Below are 25,152 nucleotides of genomic sequence, written 5' to 3' on the forward strand. Positions count from 1 at the left end.
AGTTGAATGATTGAATGCTTTGCACATATGGAGCTAGAGTGTATTCTGCTTTCGACTCTTTTTCTGAAATATAAAGTGACAGATCCTTTCCTCAATGTACTCTGGGGTCTTTGAAAGGAAGGGACTTTAAAATATTTTTATAAATTGTAGAGATGCTATCTGAGTCTTCAAGACTGATCAACATTTCTTCTGGAATAGCACAAGGTAGGAAGTGAGGTAAATTGAGCAGGTTCTGTTTAGTAAAGTTTCTAGCTTGAAAGTAGTGGAAGAATTGTATTGATGAGAGTTGAATTTGAAGTGTAAGTATTTGTAGAATGTGAAGACGTTATCTATGTACAAATCTCTTAGTGTTTTAATCCTGATCATTTTCCAGACATTGAGTAACGTATAAGTTTGAGACGGTGGAAAAAGGTGGTTGTCATGTAGATGTGCAACAGATAAAACCTTCTCTGTCTTAAATTGCTTCCTACATTGGTTCCCTATTCTAAGAAAATGAGGTTCTGCACTATATCCATTGAATGACGATTAGTCTCAGGGCCTTTTAGCACCCCTGAAGTCAACCAATAACTCTTCTGTCTTGGTAAAGTTGGGTTGCAGGTGGTTCTCCCTGCACCACAAGACAAAGTCCTACACAAGCCTCCCATATTCCCATAATTTGGGCTATGACTGAGGAGTCATCTGAGAATTTCTGTAGGTGGCAAGTGCTAGTATTATAAGGTGGTAAGCGCTGGTATTATCCCCACTGTTTATATAAAGCTCTTTGAGTATGTTAGAAAAACACAATCTAAATGTAATTAATTGTTAATTAAAGATTAGGCCACTGCCTAGAAAACCTTCACAGAGTGTTCCAGGAAGTACATTTGTGGGTATCTACACAAAGAAGAGGGTTTTCTACAATATGTTGAAGAAAGTGGAGATGAATAGCGTTTGGTAAACCTATAGAATCAACAGCTTCTGCTTTTCAAAATCCTGTCTTTGCAAGAAATTATAGTTTACTATGTAACTGCATGATCCATGTATTTCTAAAGAAACATTAATGGTGTTTCATTGCATGGTTCTGGTATGTATAGCTTGTGGCTCTCAAATATTTGTAAAAGTGTAAATATAATAGTACAATTTCTTGTTGCTTCAATGAGATGGTTTTGTCTCCAACTGTCCACATCACTATTTTTCAAAAGTATTGTGGGATCTCTGCTTTTTGTTCTCAAGGACTCTGTGTTTTATACCTTATATTATGTCACTAGCTGCTGCAGTCAAGGAATGACTGCCAAATTATAATACAGTCTTCACTCGAAATTTGAATATGTTTATTTGATATGACATCATTATAAAAATGGAAATTAAATCCAACTCAAGCTGCAGCAAAATAAACAAGCAGTGGCTTTAAAGAGCAAGAGGCAGGAAGGAACCAAAATAGTATCACCTTAATTTTCACTGTCACTTCTGTCTGTACTCTCCTATACAGAGTTGAACTTGCTCTGGGGGCAGACACCCTACTTTTGTCAACTTTGGGATGTCATCCATTTATGTCTAATTTCTTTCATGTGCCATACAATCTCAATTTGAGGCAGAAATGCCCTTATGAATACAGTGTTCACTGAGATGCAAGGTATGACACACCTATGGGTTCTTAGTTTATCCCAATAGACAGCCTGCATAAATGGATAAATGTGCCTTCATCTGCGATTCGAAGCAGTATCCCCTAAAATGCATATAAATGACTGTCTTCCTGGTTTAAATCATAGACTTGAAATCTATTATATTTATGACTCCCTGCAGTGCTTCATCACCATTCAGATCAGGCATCATCAATCTTGGTGCATATTACCTTGATTTGTCACAGGCAGGGAAAGTAAAACTATAGTTGTCATTCGAGGGCAAAAAGAAAAATTTACTGATGTTACATTCTGTCTTTCTGAATAAGGTGGTGTGCTGATATTTTCTTTTTCTAATGATATAGGTATCAGTGTTTTTAACCAGCTGTTCTTTGTTAACTGTTATTATTACAGTTTTTAATATGTTAATTGCCCGCCAAACAAGTAATCACTTGTAATGAAATTCAAACTTATTACATTCTAAAAAGCACAATTCATTCAACAGTGTTTCCTCTCTATAGGAGGTACTAAGCCAACTGAAATAAAAGATTTATACAGTAATTCCATTACATAATTTAAAATAATTAGGGGTCCATGCATGAAAACTGGCACACTGATTGTTTGGTAGTGGATTTAATTTTTTTTTTTTTTTTGCCACTTTTATATATTATTTCTTTTGGAAAATGCCACTGAAATTCACTAGAAAAATAACATCAAGGGCAAACTATTAAAATCTTTAATACAGTAGTATGTTTATTGGTGTATGTGTTTGATCACACAAGTTACCAACTTTCTTGTTAATGGGTTACACGTAATAAGATCACTTCAGCTGTGAAGAACATTTTTTATACACATTATTCATAAGGTAAGTTAACTATAATGGCATTAATAAATACACAAAAAGTAATGAGTACCCAGCAGGGAACAAACATTAGTACTGTTATTTGTAGATTTAAACATATATGTAAGCAATCGTTCTTCTTTTTCAATGGAAAATGTATTTCACAAAAAATATAATTTATGTGAACAATTGGTAAAACTATTTATATTAAACACTAGTGAAATGTAAATCTTGCATATTTTAAAATACAACTGGCATTTTATTCATCTTTTATAATGATACTTGTGGGTTTGCCCCTGCTCGCCTCACTCACCAACTCCCCCAGCCTGCGCTACGTGCCAGCCACTTCATGTCTCTGCTTCTCGTGTTGTGAAGAGGGGGGCTGAACGCACTCCAAGGAGATGCCATTGCTCCTCTGAAACCTCCTCTTAAACGGTAATACAATGGGAAACACATACAGTTTTTTTTTACCCCCGCTTTGCTCGATCAGTTGCTGGCTTGCTGCTGCTGCCGTGCCACGTGATCTGCATCTCGCGCAGCACTTCAAACATTTAAAAGCCTGTACAACAGCAGTCCTACTCTTTGTCTTTTATTTCTGGCCCTGGGTGTGGTTAAATATCTTAGCACAAAGTCTTGTCTCGCGGGACATATGCTTTTGATATTTTTTAATTTATAAATTAAAAACGGAATAAGAATCTGAAAATCTAACAACATCACATTAAAGTTCAATAACTTCTGAAAAGAATGATACCAAACATATATATGTAGGTTTTAAAATAAGCCCGATTTAAAGCATGACAAAAAATGTGACATAAAAACGTCACATAAAATCATTGCACAAAATCGTTGCACTTTTAGGCTTAGGCTTTTATATTTAGAGAGTGGATGTAACATATATTTATGGGTACATTATAACCATTTGTGACTAAAAATAAGCAGTCTAGCCAGACGAGTGCATTGCATGTTAAGTATTGTTACTTTTGGAGCAATCTGGCTAGTTTCACTGCTATCACTTGGCTTACTCATTGAATTATTATACTCTCCTCTCTAAAATGTGTTTATCTGATTATAGTGCATTCTCAGTTCATACGTCATTGTAACTGGGAATGGGTTCATTTTCAAACACAGTTTGTCCCTCAAGTGCAAATGAACCCCAGTTGTCAGCTTCAAGGATTAGAAGTCAGGTGGATAACCAACAGCTTTAATCTGTCATCATTGTTTTTACAGTTTATGAAGCATGTAGAGCAGATATGTGGCGGAGTGGTGGCTCTGAGGCTAAGGATCTGCTCTGGTAATCGGAAGGTTGCTGGTTCAAATCCTGTAAATGCCAAAAAGGGACCTTTGAGCAAAGCCCTTAACCTGCAATTCCTAAACGCTTTGAATAGTGAGAAAAGCGATATATAAATGCAAAGAATTATTGAAGAATTACATGGACGTATTTTCAGATTAGGTGTTTAGTAACTCTATACCCAACTTAACTCTGTATTTGAAACTGACTTGCTCGTTAATGTTATTTAAGTAAGTATCTCTGATTGTTTTTGATTGTGGCTAGCTGTTTCGCTTAATAAAGTGAATAAACAATCCCAAAACAATATTGGATTTAATAAAACATCATAAAATGCCCAGAAAATTACCCAATACCTGAATGCAATGTAAAATTCCATGTAATGTGCTACCAGATGTGATATTTGAAAACAAATGCATACAGAAATAAACATTATTTGTCTATGCTTTAGAGAAGCAATGCACATAAAATTAAATTATAATTGCACTACATACTATTGATAAAAATATGCAAAAACTTTATTAATGTAATAGCTATGAGAAAACACTTAATAATAAAAATCTGGCACTTTACTCGCCTGCTGGACTTGTTCCCTACATGCTCTGTATCCATCACTGACTATCATTTTCTCTATTAAATACTATATATATCTACTCACATGAATTATCGAATACACTTATTTTTTTTAAAGATTTATTATATTGACAAAAACAAAACACTCTTTTTTATATAGCTTAAGGATATCCTACCTTGATTTGTGACTTGATTCAACACATAATGCTATGCAACTAACCCATTGGCATTTTTAATTGCTTCTTTACACGATCAGGAATTTATTAGTGATGAGTCCACTATATCTCCTATGTTCTACTCATAATGTGTATTGTTATGTGTCTAAACCCTCATGGTGTATGCAAATCCAATATTTTTACTTGCTACACACTTCAATTACATTAAATTTCTACAACATACATTATCTACTGTAATTTAATTTCTGTACTGGTTTATCTGTAATGATTCTGCAGATTCTTGCATACCTGCTACTCCACCTAGCTTGCCATCTGCAAATGTAACCAGTTTGTTAGCGGCATTTTTCTTTCAAGATCATTTATTGTGGCGGGCAGCTGGGGGCTGTGCCCAGCTGGGACGCCGAGAAGCACCACGAGAGGGCAGCCGCCCTGGTTTGTGTGGGGGCCACGGGAACTGAGCATGGAAGCTTAACCCTATAGGGGCCCGTGGTCACTGCCAGGAGGCGCCCAGAAGACTGTGAAACCCAGGCAGTTCCACCACAACTGGTGGTGCTGGCAGAAGTATTACCAGGAAGTGCTGCAGGAAGTTCATCAGGAGGCACCTAGAGCACATCCGGGTGGAAGTAAAAGGGGCTGCTACCCTCCAGTCATCAGCTGGAGTTGGGAGGAAAAGGACAAAGCTCGGAGGAAAGGAGTGGAGGTGGGGAAGGAAGACATTGGAAGGCCCGGACTTATGAGTGATTGGTGCTGGGGCACTGTGTGCTGTGCGGGACTTGGCAAGTGTAAATACTGTAAATAAACAAATGTGTTAGATTATTGGTGTCTGTCTGTGTCCGGGCTGAACTCCCACATTATATAAAGTAGATAGAAAACTAAAACAATCCCAATTCTAATCCCTGAGGGACCCCACTGCTGAACATCACCCAATTTGTAAAAGGTTACTGTTCTAATAATCCAATTGTTTTCTGTTTTTGAGATAATTTTCCACCTATCTAACTCATGTGACTTGAACACCCACTTCTATTAGATTGATAGCTAACCTCAAGGTAAATAATATTGCATTTGGTCCTCTGTTGCTATTCATTAAGCTTACTTAACTGTAGTTAGCCTGGTTTGATATAATGAGACATTTTCACACAGGTTTTTAGGAATTTCCCTAATCTACAGAAATTTGTGAAAAAATTATTTTAAAGGTTTATTTATGAAATTACTAACTTTTTTTGAGCATTTCAGGATAAGTGTTAATTGGTCCAAGTGATTAATTTGACTTCAGAATTTTTAGTCCTAATAGTACTGGTTTTCTTTTGTAACTTCTGTTTTAGCTCCTTATTTTTCTTGATTATTCTAAATTTTAAGATGGACTGGCCCTGTATGCTACAGTATGGAATACAATCTTAGTCCACTGCTTCTTACCCATGACCATTATTAATAGTTTGTCACTATTGTGACTTTGATGCATATGCTCAAAATGTGCTTCAGCAAAATTACATTTATCAGTTTTATTTTTCTTTATGTACAATTTGACTGACACTGTAAAACCTATTATGATCTTAATATTTCTATTGCATCTACTTCCCTAAATTCTATTACAGAATAATACATCCAGGTAGGGTGTCTGTCTTTTTTAATTAATGAACATCTAGTTTTATATTTCACTCATTCAATCACTAGGATTTACAGTATCTGGGATTCTGTTATTGATATTTATGTACAACTTCATTAAACTACAATTAATTTATTTTAAAAACTTTTTACATTAAGTCAAGCAGTTTTTAGTATTAAATAAATGTTGTGCTTTCTTGACTGATAGAACATGTGTGCACCTGGCGTTACACATCTCACTTGTTCCAAAAGACACCCCATTCTTCCATAAACCCATATGTTTCAATCCAAAATACGGGGTGTGAACTCTAATACTGTAAACTTTCTAATTCCCTCAGTTTTATCAAGTCTGCGGTATAACAAAGGCAGAACTTCAGAGAAGAACCCTTTATTAGTTTGTTTTACTTTATTTCTTCTGAGGATCAGATCAGACATCCCAGTCCCCAGCTAAAGATTCCTAGAAAAATCCCAGGTGTTCCCAAACCACTCGAGAGATGTAATTCTTCCAGCATGTCCTGGGTCTGCTGCAGGGTTTTACCCAGTGGGACATCCCAGGGGTAGTTGCCCAGGTGGCATCCTTACAACATGCCCAAATCACGTCAACTGGCTCTTTTCGAGCTGGATGAGCAGTAAGTCAACTCAGAGTCTCACCAAAATTGTTGAGCTTCTTAATATATTCTGAAGTGTCAGCCTAGCCATCCTATGAAGACGCCTCATTTCTGCTGCTTATACTCACAACCTTATTCTTTCAGTTGTTACCCACAACCCAAGACTGTATGTGAGGACAGAGATGTAGATCAATAAGTAAACCAAGTGTTTTGCTTTTAGTCCTGTTTCCATGGGAGAAGTTTGGGGAGGCTATAGAGAAAGGCTATTGGATGGCCTTGAGGCTGTTCTGACAAACTGTTCAATGCCTCAGGATTGAAAGGCATGACCCTGCCCAGTCTGTGTTAAGCAGAGATGGAAAGGTGCTGATCTCTTCTGAGAAAATTTTCAATGGTAGTAAGAACATTTCGAGGAACTCCTCAAACTGGTGGACATGCCATCTTAATAGGAGGAATGTTGGCCATGTACATTTTGCGGGAATCACTTGGTTCCTATATACCTAACTCTAAAAATGTGACTTGCAGAGCTGGCAGCCTATCTTTACCTATGTAATTTGTTTTCGATGTGTACATTGACATAAGTAAGGATACCTCCCTTAGCTCTTACCAGGAGTCTATTTGCAAGCCAAAGGAGGTCTGATGTGCATCTGGAAAGCAACCCATCACCCAAGAATCCCTGTCATTGAAAAAAACCTGTGTATTAAAACGTTTGACCCCTGTTAAATTAATAATTTAAACATTAATTTAATCAGCTATAGTAGGTGTTTGACACCTGCTGACCTTTTCTAAGCAGCTGTATGAATTGTTAATAATATTATCACGTGCCTTGGCCTTTGCCTTACTGATACTCATAGCTCTTTACAGCTTGCTGTGTGAGTCTACATGCAGTGAAGTAACTTTACAAGACTTCTAGGCCTTTACACACTTCCCTACCCTTTTCTTTTTCTTTTCTTTTTTGCTTACCATGTGCCAGAGTCTTCTAATGCCTAGCTATCACTTAGTGCTCTTTATTTCATTGCTCTTTTCAACTTTTTAGCAAAATACTGGCACCTACAATCTATATGAATCAATGTCCTTCCCCATTATAATTTGTATTTTACCTTTGCTTCACTGTTAGTATAAACACTCAATTCAATGCATTTAATCAAAGGTAATTTTGTATCAAAACAAAGGTAAACAGAGAATAGCAAATTAAATACAATTTACTCAAAATGCTTGCATATAAAACAGGACCAACAATGGAGAATGTTATCAAATTAAAACTGAATGGAATACTACATATTGCATAAGTAAAAGAAATGGAAATACAAATTCAATGATGTATACAGGTTTTTGCTTTCCTTGAAACATTCATTAGTTCAGTTGCTAACCTTTTTTCTAGTTGAGGGTCACAAGAACCGAAACCTGTCCTAGCAGCACTAGAAGCAAGGTGGGACATCACACTCATTGTATTACCAAGCCTGGCTTTCAAGCTCTAGACTTTACAGTTCTTAAGAAGCAGCATCAAGCAGTACTCCATAGTGAAAGAAAACCTCACAGAAACATTCTCTTGTTAAATATGCATTTTCAAATGTAATTAAGGTTTAGTCTTGATTAAAATGAGTCAATAAAGTTATACTATTTCCTTAATATTGCACTAAAAGCAATAATCAAAATTATAGTGTTCATATTTCTGAAAATTTTTGCTCATTTTGATGAACATTAAATCACTTTCTAAATGTACAGGTAACCATTTTGGCAAATCTGATTAGATCAGTGCTGATTCGGTTAATAATTGTAAAAAGTTTTTAAATACAGTTACATTACTATATTATTAGAAATATGATGTGCTGAATTTGATTTAAAACACTTTCAATAAATATGATTTTTCAGATAATATTTTCACAAAAATTATTTGAAATACTGTATGTTAATTAATTATGTTACACCTAATGCTGCAAAGTCCCAAGGTCTCCTAAAATACTGTAAATGCAAGTGTATTTTGTAGAAATAAATATATATTTAATGTTAAGATTCCTCTAGGTTAATAAAGAGTATAGAGCTTGCTCCATATAACAAAAACCAAACGTATGATAATTGCTTTTAAACTAACCAATTCACTAAACAAAACAATGAAAATCCCTTATGTTTTGGTTCACTTTTCTAGATGTCCTACAAGTTTAAACTTTAAGACTTTAATCTTCATACAACATTTAATGAATGTATATATCCAACCTTTTACATTATATCTGATTTTTTTAATACTGTATATTCTTCTTTGAGCGTGGAATGATAGTGCAGTGGTATTACTGCTGCCTTAAAACAGGGAGATCATGATAGTAATGTGGATAAAAATGTAGTTTTTTCAGCTTCTTAAATAAGACTCTTTATATTTAAGTTGTTTAATTTTAGGATTATTTAGATAAGATGTCACATTTAAAGCATAATATTTGTATTTGTTTTATGTCAAAGTTATTTTTTTACAATCATGGTATATTTGCCAGACGAAATTGCATTCTAAAGTGAATCACCTCTATAAATATAAAAAAATCCAAATCACAAACTCTCTCATGGCGCTAAGTATCATAGTTTACTTGCGGTACCAATTAATTTGCACGAATCTGAGAGAGACGCAGCAGGCCGAGGGGAGGAGGGTGGGGTACCTTACATCTGCTTAGGTAGCAAAAGTGATCGGGTTATTTTTCTAGAATTGCTTAAACATTCGGGTTGATTTTGCGACTTCTCCCTCCACGCTAAAGATCATAGTTCGCTAGCAGGAGCGAAATATTCATGCTAATCTGAGACCGAGGATGCCGGCCGAGGGAAGGTGGAAGCATGACATCTACTTCTACATGACTTCTACATGAGCAAGGCTGTGGGGAACGGTTAGCATTTTATAAATTAATAAAATATAACTAGCCTGCTCTTGCATTTTAGAATAGAGGTGATGAGTACCCAATTCAAATTATAAAGAAAAGCCTTAAACCTTAGAGAGTATTTCTGCTTTGAAATAGCAAACATTTTGGTTTAAAGAAAACTTGACTTCCATGTTTCTAAGGCATGCTTGTAACCAAAGAGTAAACTGGAAATGATATTTTATTTTTGGTCCAATTTTCATGTGGTAATGAGATTTGTTGTTTGTTTGTCTGCTTGCAGTGGCTGTTGTGAATGGAGTTATGATAACCCAATGCTGAACCTCCCTTTTTAATTCTGTATTGCTATTTTACAAAGCCTACTGAGTGAAATGTATGCCAAATGGCAGTGTAGTGAAAACAGCACATATAAGTTTCCTTGTACTTTGTACATATACAGTAGCAATAAATTTGAAATGATCTGATTACACTGTATTGTATTTTATTGAAAGCCTTTTGAAAGAGCCAAGCCACCTGCACATAGCACTTTCCATGCTGTGTTGTGCACACTTAGGATAAAAATAAGTAAAAAGATTGTAGCATCCGAAAACAATTACAGATTTTTTTTTAATGCACGAAGAATCACTCTTAATGAGGATATGACAATAACAGAACATAGGAAAACATTTTTAATATGTAAACTCAATGTCACTCACTGCCACCAATCAGTCCAGAAGTAAGCAGTGAGAATATGCAAAAATCATGCAGACCCTGGCACTGTGAGGCATGAAAGACAGCTCAGTGCCACCTCTTTGCCTATACTAAAACCTCTGTGTTGATCTTGGTAAACTTCAAACTGATTAAACTTTGGTGAATTTGGTGTTGCTAAAGTGGCCCAAGTGTATGTGTGTGTGTAAATCTGTGCATTCGCCCAGCGATAGACTGGCACTGTGGCCAGGGATTGTTCCTGCCTTTCACCTAATGATTGCACCATGACTCTGCCTTGGATAAGTGGGTTAGGACAATGGATGGACATATACCTATAATATCTATTGTGTTCTTGTCACTCTCACTGAAGCACACGCTTCAGTGCTTTATTAGTCCTGTGGAAGCAGATGTGAAATAAGAAAAAAAATAGCTTCTGTATAGGGAAGGAATATTAGACATCTTCAGTTATTTTCTAGTTGTTTGCAGAATAGAGACAGCAATTCACATCTGGGCTTCAACATTCAACAATAAAAGCACCTGACAATGACTATCCAAAGTGAAGCCATACCCCTGGAGCTGAAAGAATCAAATGGAGGAAGATGAACAACATAGTTGGTGAAGCGAACGGCAGAATATCACAATAATGGTTTGCTTTTTGCCTTCTTAAAAAAAACACAGTTATGCTGTTTTGGAATATGTGCATAATCTAAAGACATGGACCAATACTCAACAACATTTTTTCTTGAAACATTGTCGAACTTGGTAAGTTTTAAGGCTTTTCTTTAAAATTGAACTCTAGAACCCTTCACATCCCTTAAAATATGCAATAGCAGGCAAGTTATTTTATAGAAGTTATAAATTATGATCACTTTATTTCATGTGGCATACTATTGAATACTATCAAATTGTGAAGAAATATTTCTTAAATGAATAAACTGTATTTAATCAGGAGTTTAGCAAAATGCTTTGGAGGAAAGGAAGTGGACGTACAAAGCAGTAATAGTCCTAGCAGGTAGGCAATTAGATCACAGATCACAAGGAATAATGACATCATGCTCTCAGGAGATGGGGGAGAAGTTGCAGAAGACAAGATGCAAATGCAAGCAGGAGAAGTAAAGTTTTAGAGGACATTGTGGGCTAAGGTTAAGACCATTTTAGAAAATGAGATAAAAGGACCATTAGATCTGCTCTACTTTTGAAGCATCATATTGATACATCCTTAGGAATAGTTTTGAATTATGGGATGAATTTATGCAAACAGAGAAGATTTTTTTGGAATGATACACAAATATAAAGCAAATGTTTAAAACAAGTGTTATTATTTATTAGATTTTGTTATGTTTAAGCTAAGATAAAATAACCAGTGTGTATATGCTCATAAAAAGATGTGAAACAGGGGCTTGGAAACTCTGTTGTTTTACTTCTGTTTTATATTAGCTTAAAATTACTTAATTGAGTTTTGACTTTACTAAATCTTACTATCAAGCCACAGTATTGAAAAAGACACCTCTTTTGGCCTGACACATGTGCTAATCAGCTGTTGAGAGAGGCAGATGAAATATAGATTTTGATATAAGAGGTGTGAAACAGTAAAACAGTGTTGGTGTAAGAGATACAGCATGAGAAGCATCATGCTGTTAGAGCATGAAATTGCAGTGGCCCCAACAGAGAAGAGGAGAAAGGTTGTGCAATGGTGCTTACTTTCAAAGAATGCCTTAGTTAGATTAAGAAGAATGAAAATCATAATTTACACAGACATCTCTGTCTTGGCTATGCAGATACTGATTTGAATCATTCAGGTTGTATGTTTTCTTCTACTTTCGGTTTCTAGTATTTGATACTTGGGTTCTGTGCAAATAAACATAATAATTTTTAAAGTTTGAGTATATTCTTATGGAAACTACCACATTTATTGATATTATCAGCCCTGAGTGATGAATGTTGTGAGCCACGCTTGTTCAGATAATTTGTATGTCTTGTAATTGAGTCATATGTTTTCAGGTTCGCACTGTGCTCGTTCTAGCAATTTTTTATTTGTTCAGCACTGTCAGAGGTTGTGTTCCAGGAGCCAAAGGAAATGGATAAAATGGCAGGAGGTTCTCCTGGTCTTTGTTAGAGTAACCATGCAGCCATTTTAAACGTAAGTATCTGGGAGCAGACCACCACCCCTGAAACCCAGCCTGAATGGAGCTCTTGAAGCAGCTCTTTGCCTTGTTAACATACTTTGAAGTGTAATTCTTTCACACTACAGGATATACAGTCATGGCCAAAATTATCAGCACCCCTGAAATTTTCCCAGAAAATGCACCATTTCTCACAGAAAACTGTTGCAATTACAAATGTTTAGGTATACACATGTTTATTTCCTTTATGTGCTTTGGAACAACACAAAAAAACAGAAAAAAAGCCAAATGTGACATAATTTCACACAAAACTCAAAAACCGTGCTGGACAAAATTATTGGCACTGTCAACTTAATATTTTGTTGCATGCCCTTTGGAAAAAATAACTGAAATCAAACGCTTCCTATAACCATCAACAAGCTTGTTACACCTCTCAACTGGAATTTCCGACCACTCTTCTTTTGCAAACTGCTCAAGGTCTCTCAGATTTGAAGGGCGTCTTCTCCCAACAGCAATTCTCCAGTCGACTCCAGTCGGATTTAGATCCGGGCTCATTGCTGGCCACTTCAAAACTCTCCAGCGCTTTGTCTTCAACCATTTCTGGGTGCTTTTAGAGGTATGTTTGAGGTCATTGTCCTGCTGGAACACCCATGACCTCTGACGCAGACACAGCTTTCTGACACTGGGCCCTATATTGCGCCCCAATATTTTTTGGTAGTCTTCAGATTTCATGATGCCCTGCACACAGTCAAGGCATCCAGTGCCAGAGGCAGCAAAACATCCCTAAAACATCTTAGAACCTACACCATGTTTGACTGTAGGTACTGTGTTCTTTTCTTCGTAGGCCTCATTCCATTTTCTATATACTGTACAGTAGAATGATGAGCTTTACCGAAAAGCTCTACCTTGGTGTCATCTGTCCACAAGACGTTTGCCCTTTAGGATTTTGGCTTCCTCAAAAACATTTTGGCAAACTCCAGTCTGTCTTTTTTATGTTTCTGTGTCAGCAGTGGGGTCCTCCTGGCTCTCCTGCCATAGCGTTTCATTTCATTCATACTTCGACAGATAGTTCAAGCTGACACTGTTGCACCCTGAGTCTGCAGAGCAGCTTGAATATGTTTTGAAGTTGATTGGGGCTGTTTATACACCATTTGGACTATCCTTCATTGCAGTCTTTTATCAATTTTTCTCTTCCGTCCACATCCAGGGAGATTAGCTTCAGTGCCATGTGTTGTGAACTTCTTGATTATTGTTGCGCACTGTGGACAAAGGAACATGAAGATCCCTGGAGATGGACTTGTAGCCTTGAGATTGTTGATATTTTTCCACAATTTTTGTTCTCATGTCCTCAGACAATTCTCTGCTCTTCTTTCTGTTCCCCATGCTTAGGGTGGCACACTCAGAAACACAACAGAAAGGTTGAGTCAACTTTTCTCCATTTTAACTGTCTTCAGGTGTGATTGCTATATTGCCAGCACAAACGAGAATCATATGCTTGAAATAAAACGATTTACCCACAATTTTGAAAAGGTGCCAATAATTTTCTCCAGCCCATTTTTGGAGTTCTGTGTGACATGATTTCAGATTTGCCTTTTTTTCTCTGTTTTTTGTGTTGTTCCAATGCACATAAAGGAAATAAACATGTGTATACCAAAACATTTGTAATTGCAACAATTTTCTGGGAGAAATGGTGCATTTTCTGGGAAAACTCCAGGGGTGCCGATAATTTCGGCCATGACTGTAGCATTCTAGCAGGAGTGCAGCACATGGGCAGAGTGGCTTCTTGTCCTTGCTAAGGTACTGAAGCTGGGGTGGCTAGCCTTGGACATTGTTCAGGTATTCATGCTTTGTATTTGAGGTTTTCCATTATAGCGGCCCATAGCCAGACTGCCATATCTGTAACCCGGACTGGGCAGTAAGACCCTTGGACTATGTTGTGTTTGAACCATGAGTAAAGAGTGAATGTTTGCTAGGTAAGTACTATGTTGTGTACATGCAAAGCAATGATAATAGTTTAGGTATTTCCAGCATTAACTTGTAAACCAATATAAAAGAACCTTAGAGGTTAAATAAAAATAATTAAATAAGAAATCAGTAAACTTGTAATGATGATGCAAAAAGCAAAATATTTTTCTTTGTACTGTACATAAACTGTGGCAAAATATACTAAATAAAGAAGAGTCTTCATCCATTGTTGTATGTGAAATTCAAACATGGCCATCCTTTTCTTTGCACCTATAGGTGGAGAGTCCATGTAGGTTCATTTTTTTATCATATCTGAATAGATTTTAATTTTCAACCAATCAGCTTTAGATACTCCAGAGACATATCTCTGAATTAAGTATTATGTAAAGTCTGAAACTAGTTAAACATATTAAAAGTCTTAGAAATAAGAAATCTCATATGTAAACTGTTATCATAGAACAAAGCACAAGTTAAATGTTATATATGATCTCTTTTTCTAATCTAAAATATACTGGTACAAATGAAGTCAGGATATCCTAGTTTAACACAGAAGTTGAAACTGCACCTTTTTTCTTTTCTGTTATAAAACCTTTTCAATGAGGAAGATGAGGCTTTTTAATGAAGAATGCTTTGGACAGAGGGAGTGAAAACATAATTGTATTTTGCTAGAGGACAGGATCAGACAATCTAAAAACAGGCTAGAAATGATGATAAATCCTGTTAAAGAGGATCTGAAAAAGTAAAGTCAAACGTAAAAAGTAAAGTTGGAATGTTTTGATTGTATTTTTTAATAAATAAATTAATTAATCCATGCTTATTCCACATGCTTGTTTTAAGGAAAACTAGAGCCCACTTATAGCAAAAAAATTACATATATGTCAATGATAATCCTTGAAAAGGGTTACCAAGATAACAGAAATACAAAATGCTTCAGAATCAATAGGCACATTCATATATTGTCCTAAAATTAGAGGGTTCAAATTGATAAATATAAAATAAAATAAACTTGTACTGTCCTTATGTCCCAAGCTAAACTCTTATATTCTTTAAATTCATTTTGCAATTTCTGCAAAATATGCTTTTATTTATTTATTTGATTGGTTGATTTGTCCTGTGAGTCTGCATGCTTGTTTTTATATGTTTTTGCTGTTGTATACATTGTAAGATATGGCCGGCCATGTACCCCGGCCAATACCCCCAAGCCGCCAGGTGGAGCCCTCCTTGCAGCATGGAGGTCCCCAGAAGACCAGCAGGGCATTATGGACCATGTAGTTTTTGTGCACCGCCCTGCTGGATGCCATGGGGGCCACGAGAGGGAGCTGCAGGGAGGACCGAAGAATTCTTCATGCCCTATGACCCGGAAGTTCGTCATAGGAAGAGCGACGGGCTTCCGGGGTGAGAAACATTATTTACCCTGACCCGGAAGGAATAAGGACTTGTGGACTGTTGGGAAGGAACACCTCCGGGTCAGGGAATATAAAAGGACTGTGGGGGCTCCCAGACGATGAGCTGAGTTGGGAGGCAGGGTGGCTAAGCGTCTGGGAGTGGAGGATTGTTCATTGTTATTGGAGAATTGTGGAGAGGAGCGTGCTTTGTGCACAATTATTATTATAATAAATAATTATTGGACTTTTATCTGGTGTCTGACGTGGTGTCTGAGGGTACAAGGGTGCGAGCAAGCATCTTATTCTGTTACAGTTGGCGTAGCTCGGCAGGATTCTCTGGCCGTCAGTTTGGCAGAGGACCTGTATTTAAAAAATTTTACTGTGGACAGAATACCCCGGGAAGACAGCGTCACAACACACACAGGAAAATCGCCAGAAACCTCACCTTTTTTCAAGTCTATAATGGGAAAAAAGAAGACAAAACAGGGCAACAACACCAGCGGAAGTTCCATGTTCGTCATGGCCGACACTCGGGATGAGCGACAGGGCGACTACACGGATCGGGAGAGGACTCCGGACGAAGAAACCTACAACGAGGTATGTGCTGCAAACGTAGATAATTTATTTAAAATTTCTCATTTCGTACCATGCACATACCTCGGAAAAGATCATCCGGAGGTTCTGCGGGATGCAGGAGAATCTCCCGAAGATAGTGTGGCGCTTTTATGCGGGCAGACGGACAACGAAAAGGACTTCCGCATTACGGGTGCCGGCGAGGGACACGGGAAGTACCACGAAGGATTCCAGAAAGGTGACGTTCCGTGTCCAGCTGTTTATGACTTCGCCCAAGAAAAGACGGACTTGATTTTTCCGAAGGAGAAAGGGGTGGTGAGCGAAGCACTGCTCAACCCAAAAGAAGGTAAGGAGGGCCGGGAAATGGCTGGTCGATCTGCCGACAAATTAATAAAGGCAGGTCGCAGTCGACCAAAGATGGCGGCCCGGTCCTCGTCTGTAGAGAACTCCAATTCCCAGAAACCCGTGCGGAACCCGTCAGAACACGTGCCGACAGCGGGCGAGTTCATTGGCTCCCGGCCGGACGGTTTGGCAAACCAGGAAGTAAGCCAAACCCCGGCCGAATTAACTAATTATTTTGACGTGCGGGAACTCGAAAAATTAATCGAGCCCGTGCGGAGTATTTTGCAGACTTTAGAGGCGATTAAGAAGATCGTTGGAGATCTGGGCGGCGGCGGCGCCTTTAAGAAGAGTACGTGAGTACCTGCGGCGATTGGACCGAGAGCCTCCCGTGTTATGTGATTTGGCGGTACAGACAGGTAATGTCGGTACCGTATATAATGTAATAGGGACGCAGTGTGATCCGGGCCCGCTTTTAATCCATAGCGGGTGCCAAATGGATGTGTGCCCTACAAGAGAGGCCGAAACGTTACGGGCGGCGGGGAAGGACCGATCGAGCCAGAGCAGCTGGTTGGTGCTGTCTCTTGGGCGATTCGATCCTAAAGACCCGACCCATGTTGTTTATAAATCAAAGGCGTGCAGACAGTAAAAGGGCTCTCTTTCATTAATAGAGAGACCCAAACTGTGGACAAGCCCCAGAGCAAACTGGAGATCCTTAGAATAAAGAAGGGTCTCCTGACAAGGTGGGAAAAAGGGCGGAGAGCAGCGAGGCGGCCAGAAAACCCTCCTTGGCGGGGGAAAGGGTGGAGCTGACCGAGTTCCCGAGATGTTTCAGGTATCGGGAAAAGAGCCAACCAGGAGGACTGCGTCGGTGCTACAATTGCCAGCGACCGGGTCACGAGTGGCGCCAATGTCCCCGGGGAGACAGGAGGTACACCGTCCCCAAGGTTTGCTCGAGGACAGGGGCACGCAGTCAGATCCCGGATGACGCGTCCTCTTGGAGGAAGACTTCCCTCTCGGGGCAGGCCGCTCCGAATCTTTATAATTCGTCGCTGGGGGGGGAGTACTGTAAGATATGGCCGGCCATGTACCCCGGCCAATACCCCAAGCCGCCAGGTGGAGCCCTCCTTGCAGCATGGAGGTCCCCAGAAGACCAGCAGGGCATTATGGACCATGTAGTTTTTGTGCACCGCCCTGCTGGATGCCATGGGGCCACGAGAGGGAGCTGCAGGGAGGACCGAAGAATTCTTCATGCCCTATGACCCGGAAGTTCGTCATAGGAAGAGCGACGGGCTTCCGGGGTGAGAAACATTATTTACCCTGACCCGGAAGGAATAAGGACTTGTGGACTGTTGGGAAGGAACACCTCCGGGTCAGGGAATATAAAAGGACTGTGGGGGCTCCCAGACGATGAGCTGAGTTGGGAGGCAGGGTGGCTAAGCGTCTGGGAGTGGAGGATTGTTCATTGTTATTGGAGAATTGTGGAGAGGAGCGTGCTTTGTGCACAATTATTATTATAATAAATAATTATTGGACTTTTATCTGGTGTCTGACGTGGTGTCTGAGGGTACAAGGGTGCGAGCAAGCATCTTATTCTATCACAACATCTAAATTCCCAATCAGGATTTTCACAGTTTATCTAATCTAATCTAATCTAATCTGATGTGCATGAAAAAGATTGTGATAATACCTTTTTGACTAAGCACAACATGTGTGATAGAATTCAAGTTGAACAGAACCTTGGTCAGAAGTTAACTGATACATGAGGACAGGCTGTACATCAAAAATTATTTAGGGTGATGTTTTTTGTAATTCTTTTAATAATTTTTGTGCAGGAATATGCTATAACAATTACCATGTATAACAAAAGAAATCTTTATTATTGGTGTTAAGCTAAAATGAAACTAGTTCACATTCATAAAATTGCAAAGTTCCCAATTAGAATAGCCAGGATAAAGGAGTTACTCAATACCAGGGTTTCTCACTTTCTGTCACATTAATCTACTAATTGATAACAGTATTGCAGAGTGTGTCATAATTAAGCACTGTCTTTTTCAATAGTTAAGCCTAATCACAAAGACATGCAGAACCTTAATGACTAAATGAAACATGATATGTCATAATGTGAAAATACAGTCATGCATTTATTTATTTATTTATCTATCTATCAATCAATCACTATAAATGTAATATCCTGTTGGATGCCAGACCGATCATCACTTATCTGCTGACAATGTTTACATTTTAAATCTTCTTTTTTCTCCTTTCTCTGTTATATATGGATAATCCAGACTGATTTTGCTTTAATAATGATATTAAAAAATGCAGCCCTCCAAATCTCTTAAAGCTTTTAAAGCTGTTGTCATGTCATTGCAACTTCACGGTTTACTTGTTGACTATATATTTGATGATGGTTGTGAAAGGCAAAAATAGCTCTCAGGTGGTTAGTTAATACCAACTGTCACATGCAAACCTGTACTTAGCTCCCAGCCCTTAGCTGTCAATAGCATCCATTCAGTAGTGAAGGATTGCTGAGTAACATATCTTTTATTAATTTTTCTATGGTGTTGTTTATGGTGTTCTTTCATTGCAAGGATGCATGTTTCCATGTATTACATACAGTATATTATGTTTGAGGTTTACAGGTATCAAGCAAAAGTTAAAATTCTATTCGCCTTCTGGTATATGGCAAATGAAGCACCAGCTAGTAACAGTGAACAACAATATTGATGAACAGCTATATTTTCAAATGAAAATGCTTAAAATAATACTTTTCTTATAAATAATATGCAGAGTGTTTGTTTTTTGTTTTTTTTTTTTGCTAAAACATCAGCATAAACAGAAATGAATAGCTGGACTAAACATTACAACATTTTCTTGTTTTTCGCATTTCACAATAATGTAAGTAATGCTACAAGGGCTCCTTAATTGCGTCTGCTAAGATAGACAACAGTGGCATGCATATTTTTGATTTGCAATATTTTCCCTCCCTTTGAAAGGCTGATTATTGCTCCCCACACATTCTTGTGCAGTCGTTTTTGCTCAAAACCCCAGAATAAATGTGCAATTGTTTAACACTCTAAATGTAATTATCATTGTTGTCATTTAGTTTTCCAGTCTTCAAAACACACCTCAGCACAAAGAGTGAGGTTCATTTCAGTCAGAGTGATAGTTTACTCTAATAATCCTTGTCAAATATATGCTGTTAGACTTTACCAATGTGACAGATATGTTGAGAAACCAATTTACACCCTAGCTTACTGTACACCTCTTTTACATTGTTTTGCAGGCAAAAATAGTTTTAATAAAATATCTGCCAGTTCCTTAAGTTTCTTTCCTCCAGTATTATGTTTTCAGCTATTCAAGCATGATCCAGAAGCAAATTTAGACACCCCATATTCAACAATGGCTACCAAACTGTTATTAGTAAGTAATCTGCAGGTCCCAATAGGGAGACAACTGCTTCACAAGAGTGTAATTATGCATATATTTAAGTAAGATTAATACTTCCTAACAAAACATTCTTCATTAAGCATAAAAGAAGGTGTTTATCCCTGCTCACAGAAAGGCACAACAATCTCTAGGGATTGCTTCATGCAGAAAATTAGACAGAAAGGAAAAAATAAACAAATAAATAAATAAATAAATAAATAAGAGGTGGTATAAAAATAGCATTAATTACATACAGGCAAATAACACCCTAGTGCAATTACCTTAGACTAGATTATTTTATCATGAAATGTAGAAAAATAATTAAATAAAGCAAATGATTTTTCCTCTTTAAAAACATGTTTATATATGCACACCTTATTCAAACATTTTATGGATCTGCGTATATGCTGTATATATGTATACACATGATTGTGATAATTCATTTACCCTTTCAGGGAGAATGGGGGAAAATTACTGATGAAAAAAAAAATGTGTCAAGCAAAGTCACCTTAATATCACACTTGTGATATAATTCAGGAGATGGGATAATATATCACTTTAACTATCCTTAGGGAGCAATTTCCACTTCCATACAGAATGTCCCAAAAGTCCTGTGATTTTTTTAATGCTTATTTCTGAATAGGTGATAAACCAACTTCACTGACATTTTTATGCTATCTTTTTATAACTTGAATGTTATTTTAAAGCTAGAGCATAATTAATATTTCACCATCTCCCATAAAGGAAATCATGAAAATATTTAACATTTAAACATGCAAGACTCACCATGGATAGCCGGACCTAACAGTTATTTAAGTAACATTTGCTTGTTTTATGTTCACAGGTAGAAGGAGGTTTGTCAAAAAGAGAATGAATTAGTTTTATTTAACTGGAAATGTAAGTTTTGGTATATCACATACTTGAAATACTGAGATGCAAAGATGCTCTTCAATGGTTGGTTATATACTAGACCACAGGGCATTCTTAGAATACATTTAAGTAATATTACAAAATGTCCCTTGCTGAAGGGAAAAGTATGATCAGTTTTACAAGATGAATAATAAGTCAGCTTCTGTTTCTAGAAATAAAAAATAAAATGAATAGAATCACACATAATATTCATTTATTCATCTATTTTCCTGCTCACATACATTAGGAAGGTTTAGGAAGCCATATCACCCTCAGACAGCTAGGTGTGTTTAGTAGAAAGTGGCCCAAATGGGACCTCCATCTCGTTTAGGAGAGAGCAGTTTATAAATGGCACTGTTATACAGATGCCTGACAGAAATAAATTAACAAAGTATACTAGTCTGCAAGAATTGCAAATATATTACAGTTTATTTAGATAAAATATGAAAGAAATTAAAAAAAAAAAAAAAAAACACTTACCTACTGGAGACATTTCCGGTACACTTGCAGTGTAGGGGCCTTCCAAAAACTTTGGTTCATTGTCATTTATATCCTGAACCTTAATGACAAACTCGGATTCGGGCTCCAAAGCCCTGCCAGTCTCTACATCTACAGCCTGAGCACGTAACGTGTAGTAAGGCTTTTCCTCTCTGTCAAGGCTCCGTAAGGCATGAATGTCCCCAGTTGTCTGGTCGATTGTAAAAATAGAGCCAGCCCCATCTCCTGAGAGAGTGTACTTCACTGCGATATCACCTTTGTCCAGGTCAGAGTGTAACTAAAATATAAAGTGGGATGCACAGAAATGGTTTATTAACAAAGCTTTCAGGTCATTTGTACCTTTACATTATTAAACAGTATGATCAATGCTAATGATACCTGTAATAGCTTTATAAACAAATAGTTCCTTGTTGAATTGTTTCTAATGCAAAATCTTTCTTCATTTTATATGTAATTGTAACACATCACATCATTATTATGAAAATGTCTTGAAATTATCTATTAACCCAGTTTTCTTTTAGAAGGTCACTAAAAAGTATGGATTACCTGATCGTTAGCATAACATTTTAGGTTTTTGATAATAATATTAATCTTTACATCCTCTGAAACAAAGGCCTCTAAGTTGAGGCTCTGCACACCAATCCTGGTCTAAGCTGCAGCAGTAAATATGAAAAACTGAAGTCCTAAATCTAAAAAGCAGATCACCATAGAATAGAACAAAAACACATCATTCAGCCCAGTACTGCATGTCAGTTCTTCAGGAATGTAATAACAAATACAGAATATTGCTGGTAAAATATTTAGCACTGTTTAAAAGTGTATTTTATATTAAGTGTGGCATCCTTGTGAGCAATATGAGTGGTGGTAAAAAGTTATAAAAAAACATGATTGTAATCACCTGGAAAAGAATTAAATTATTCAAAAATATTAAATATCAAATACATATTAGCTTCTTTTAAAATACATCATTTTATAGCCTTTTACAAATAATTTCAGTGCATTGATAATATTTTCCAGTCTTGATTTCAGCCTTTATACAAACAAAAGCTGAAATTTTAATAGTGATGTGTAGACTTCTGATATCCACTGTATTTAGATTAGTATGTCATTAGTAATTCATTTTTTCTTTGTGTAACTGCTGTATTCAGATTACCATTCCATTTGAATTATATTTAACTCAGAAACAATCTTTATATATAATACGCTACTGTGGCTGTCCGTTTGACTGTCCAGGATTTTAAATCACTTGTAGCCCGCAAACCATTTGAACTATTGACCTGAAATTTGATACAAATATACTACGTGACATCTACTATCCGCTCTCGGGGTGATGATTGACCTCCAATGTTATTCTTCTTTTTCTTTTTATTTTATTGTACTGTAGAATGAGCTCTCCGCAGTGACCAGCAGGGAGGCCGTGTGACGCATGTGTATGGGCACCGTTCTCATCCCTACCACCTTCACCGTCACTTCCCCTACCTCTTCATATCTTAAATCATTCTTGAGGCAGTTAGAAGACTTAAGTGCCAGCTTAAGTGAAAAATTAAAGAAAATGTACTAAGTAATTGCAACACAAACACTGACTTAATCAGTTTTAATGCGAAAAATGCCGATGAAAGAAGCGGGCCGCTAGGGTGGAGAAAAGAAGAACTGCTCAGGAAGCAGCAAGTGCATCAACCTCTGAACAAACGAATGCTAAACGTACAGAGAGAGTATGAAAACTATGAATGCTCAAGACAAGTGTATTCACTGCACGTTATCATGCAGTGTGCTGCTACAGTGTTGTATAATCAGAAGTGACACTTAATGCCTGCTTGAAAAAAAAAGTTTAATTTCTTACAAGGAAGTTGTACATGCAAAGTATTTTTTTAATTTCTTGTTAATGTGCTGTATTTAAATCTGAGATTTTAACCTCAATAAGACATTCAACTATGGACTGTCATTCTTTGTGAGCGATTGTACAAATTTAGCTGTGAATGTTAAAATGAGATTCAAATCGAATCTTGGAATGTCTGAATTGTAATATTCCAAATGCAGTATGATATGAAGCCCTGTGCAGGAATTCAATATAGACCTTTTGAATATTAATACAGCGTACTAATATAATTCATATTTTAATTTAAATTGTAGTGATACATGCTTTTTTAATTTAATTCTTCCAGGGAATGTCTCTGTACATCCTTCTCCCCCATGTAGTTATGAAATTGCCCCGTCCTTATTGCAAAAAAAGACTGATGTATTACCCTGTCTTTGGCCTTAATGACTGCTTTAACAGATCAAGGAAAAATGTCTGAAATAAAACTAAGACTGCTGGGTTCCACTCATTTCATATTTAAGCTGAACTACTGAATGATCTTTGCTGCCTTCCGGTAATCCAGCATTTTTATTAATTCCAAATATTTTCTAACTACATTAATATTTTAATGATAGTCTCTTCAACCTTTGTATCTACAATCATGGTTTAGTGGTTTGAAGAAAAATATAAGAATCAAATATACGAATATAGTAGCAAAAATAAAAAGATAAGTGTCAAAAAACTACCATAATCTACATTGCACATACTTTATAACATTAATGTGTGATCTCTGAGAATCTCATATACATTATCTATCCAACTGAACAAAGAAAGTACTGCTTTACAAAGAAGAACATTTTTCCATATGTTTAAGGGAAAGCAAAATGTAAGCTGGTGGTGGCATGCAACCTAACAGACTATCAATTGGCAGTCTCTAACAGAAGGAAAAGACAAGGAGGGCAAGCAGAGTTTCTTATTTAAAGGAGAAACAAAAGCAGCTTCTGTCCTTAAATAAGTGTAGAAACTGACCTTGCACATGGGCACTGGCACACCTAAATTTGGCAACACTGACAGCCAACATGAAAACTAAATACTGTTTGACATCACCAGTACAATAGATAATAGATAAAAAAAAAAATAAAGTAATAACAGGATGAACAAACCATAGATAAAACAAAATCTGAAATAACATTACTATAAAGTTAAACATGTCTAAAATCTAAAGAGGTATATTCTTAAAGTATCCTCTGAAGTGGCCAGTGCCTCACCTTGTTATTCTCATATCTCTCTAGATACTGTATACTATCCATATACCATTGTTCTATCTTTATTTCCCCACCGAGGGGATGGTGGTTCTCTCGGTTGTATGCCAAAGACACAGACAGAAGAGTTTTCAATCAAACAAACTATTATTTCTCTCAAGCCTTAGAGATGTTCACTTTTCCATTTTCTCTTGTTTCTTCTAGAAGCACCCAGGATGCATCACACATTTAAAAAAAAAGTTCCTATCCCACTTTTCAGACCAATTACAAATGAGTATTTCCATTCAGGGTTCCACGCTCAGACACCACAACCATCATCTCTCATTTCTAAAAAATCTGTTCATTGCTCATTTCTTTGCATACTTGATGAAGACTTGATAGCCAAAACATTGTGTTTTTAACTTTCTTTTTTAATTTGAACCATGGAATATATGATTAACCCTCACATTCTCTCCTGTACAGCTCTCCTATAAAGCTTAAACTTCCAGATAAAGTTTTCCTTAGTTTATTGGCTGATATGTCCCCTTATTATTCATTCTTTCTTCTAATATTTTAATGCTTTGAGTCAATTCACAGGCACACCTGTGAATTTCAGTTAATAAGCAAATCACACATTAATAAAATCTAGTAACATTTAATAGAAATTTATAGCAAA

At 37.0% G+C, this 25,152-nt stretch overlaps 1 protein-coding gene across 6 annotated transcripts in view; it reads right to left on the minus strand.

Moving 5' to 3' along the window:
- LOC120530413 (cadherin-12-like) overlaps positions 1 to 25,152 on the minus strand; it is an 802,688-nt gene that overhangs the window by 209,336 nt on the left and 568,200 nt on the right. For all 6 annotated transcript variants that reach the window (XM_039754905.1, XM_039754904.1, XM_039754907.1 and 3 more), the window contains one exon: positions 21,423 to 21,717. In XM_039754905.1, coding sequence (XP_039610839.1) covers positions 21,423 to 21,717 — 295 coding nt within the window. The remainder of the gene's footprint in view (positions 1 to 21,422; positions 21,718 to 25,152) is intronic.

The sequence above is a fragment of the Polypterus senegalus genome, chromosome 5 (assembly GCF_016835505.1).
Source record: "Polypterus senegalus isolate Bchr_013 chromosome 5, ASM1683550v1, whole genome shotgun sequence".
In the NCBI taxonomy this organism is placed as follows: domain Eukaryota; kingdom Metazoa; phylum Chordata; class Cladistia; order Polypteriformes; family Polypteridae; genus Polypterus; species Polypterus senegalus.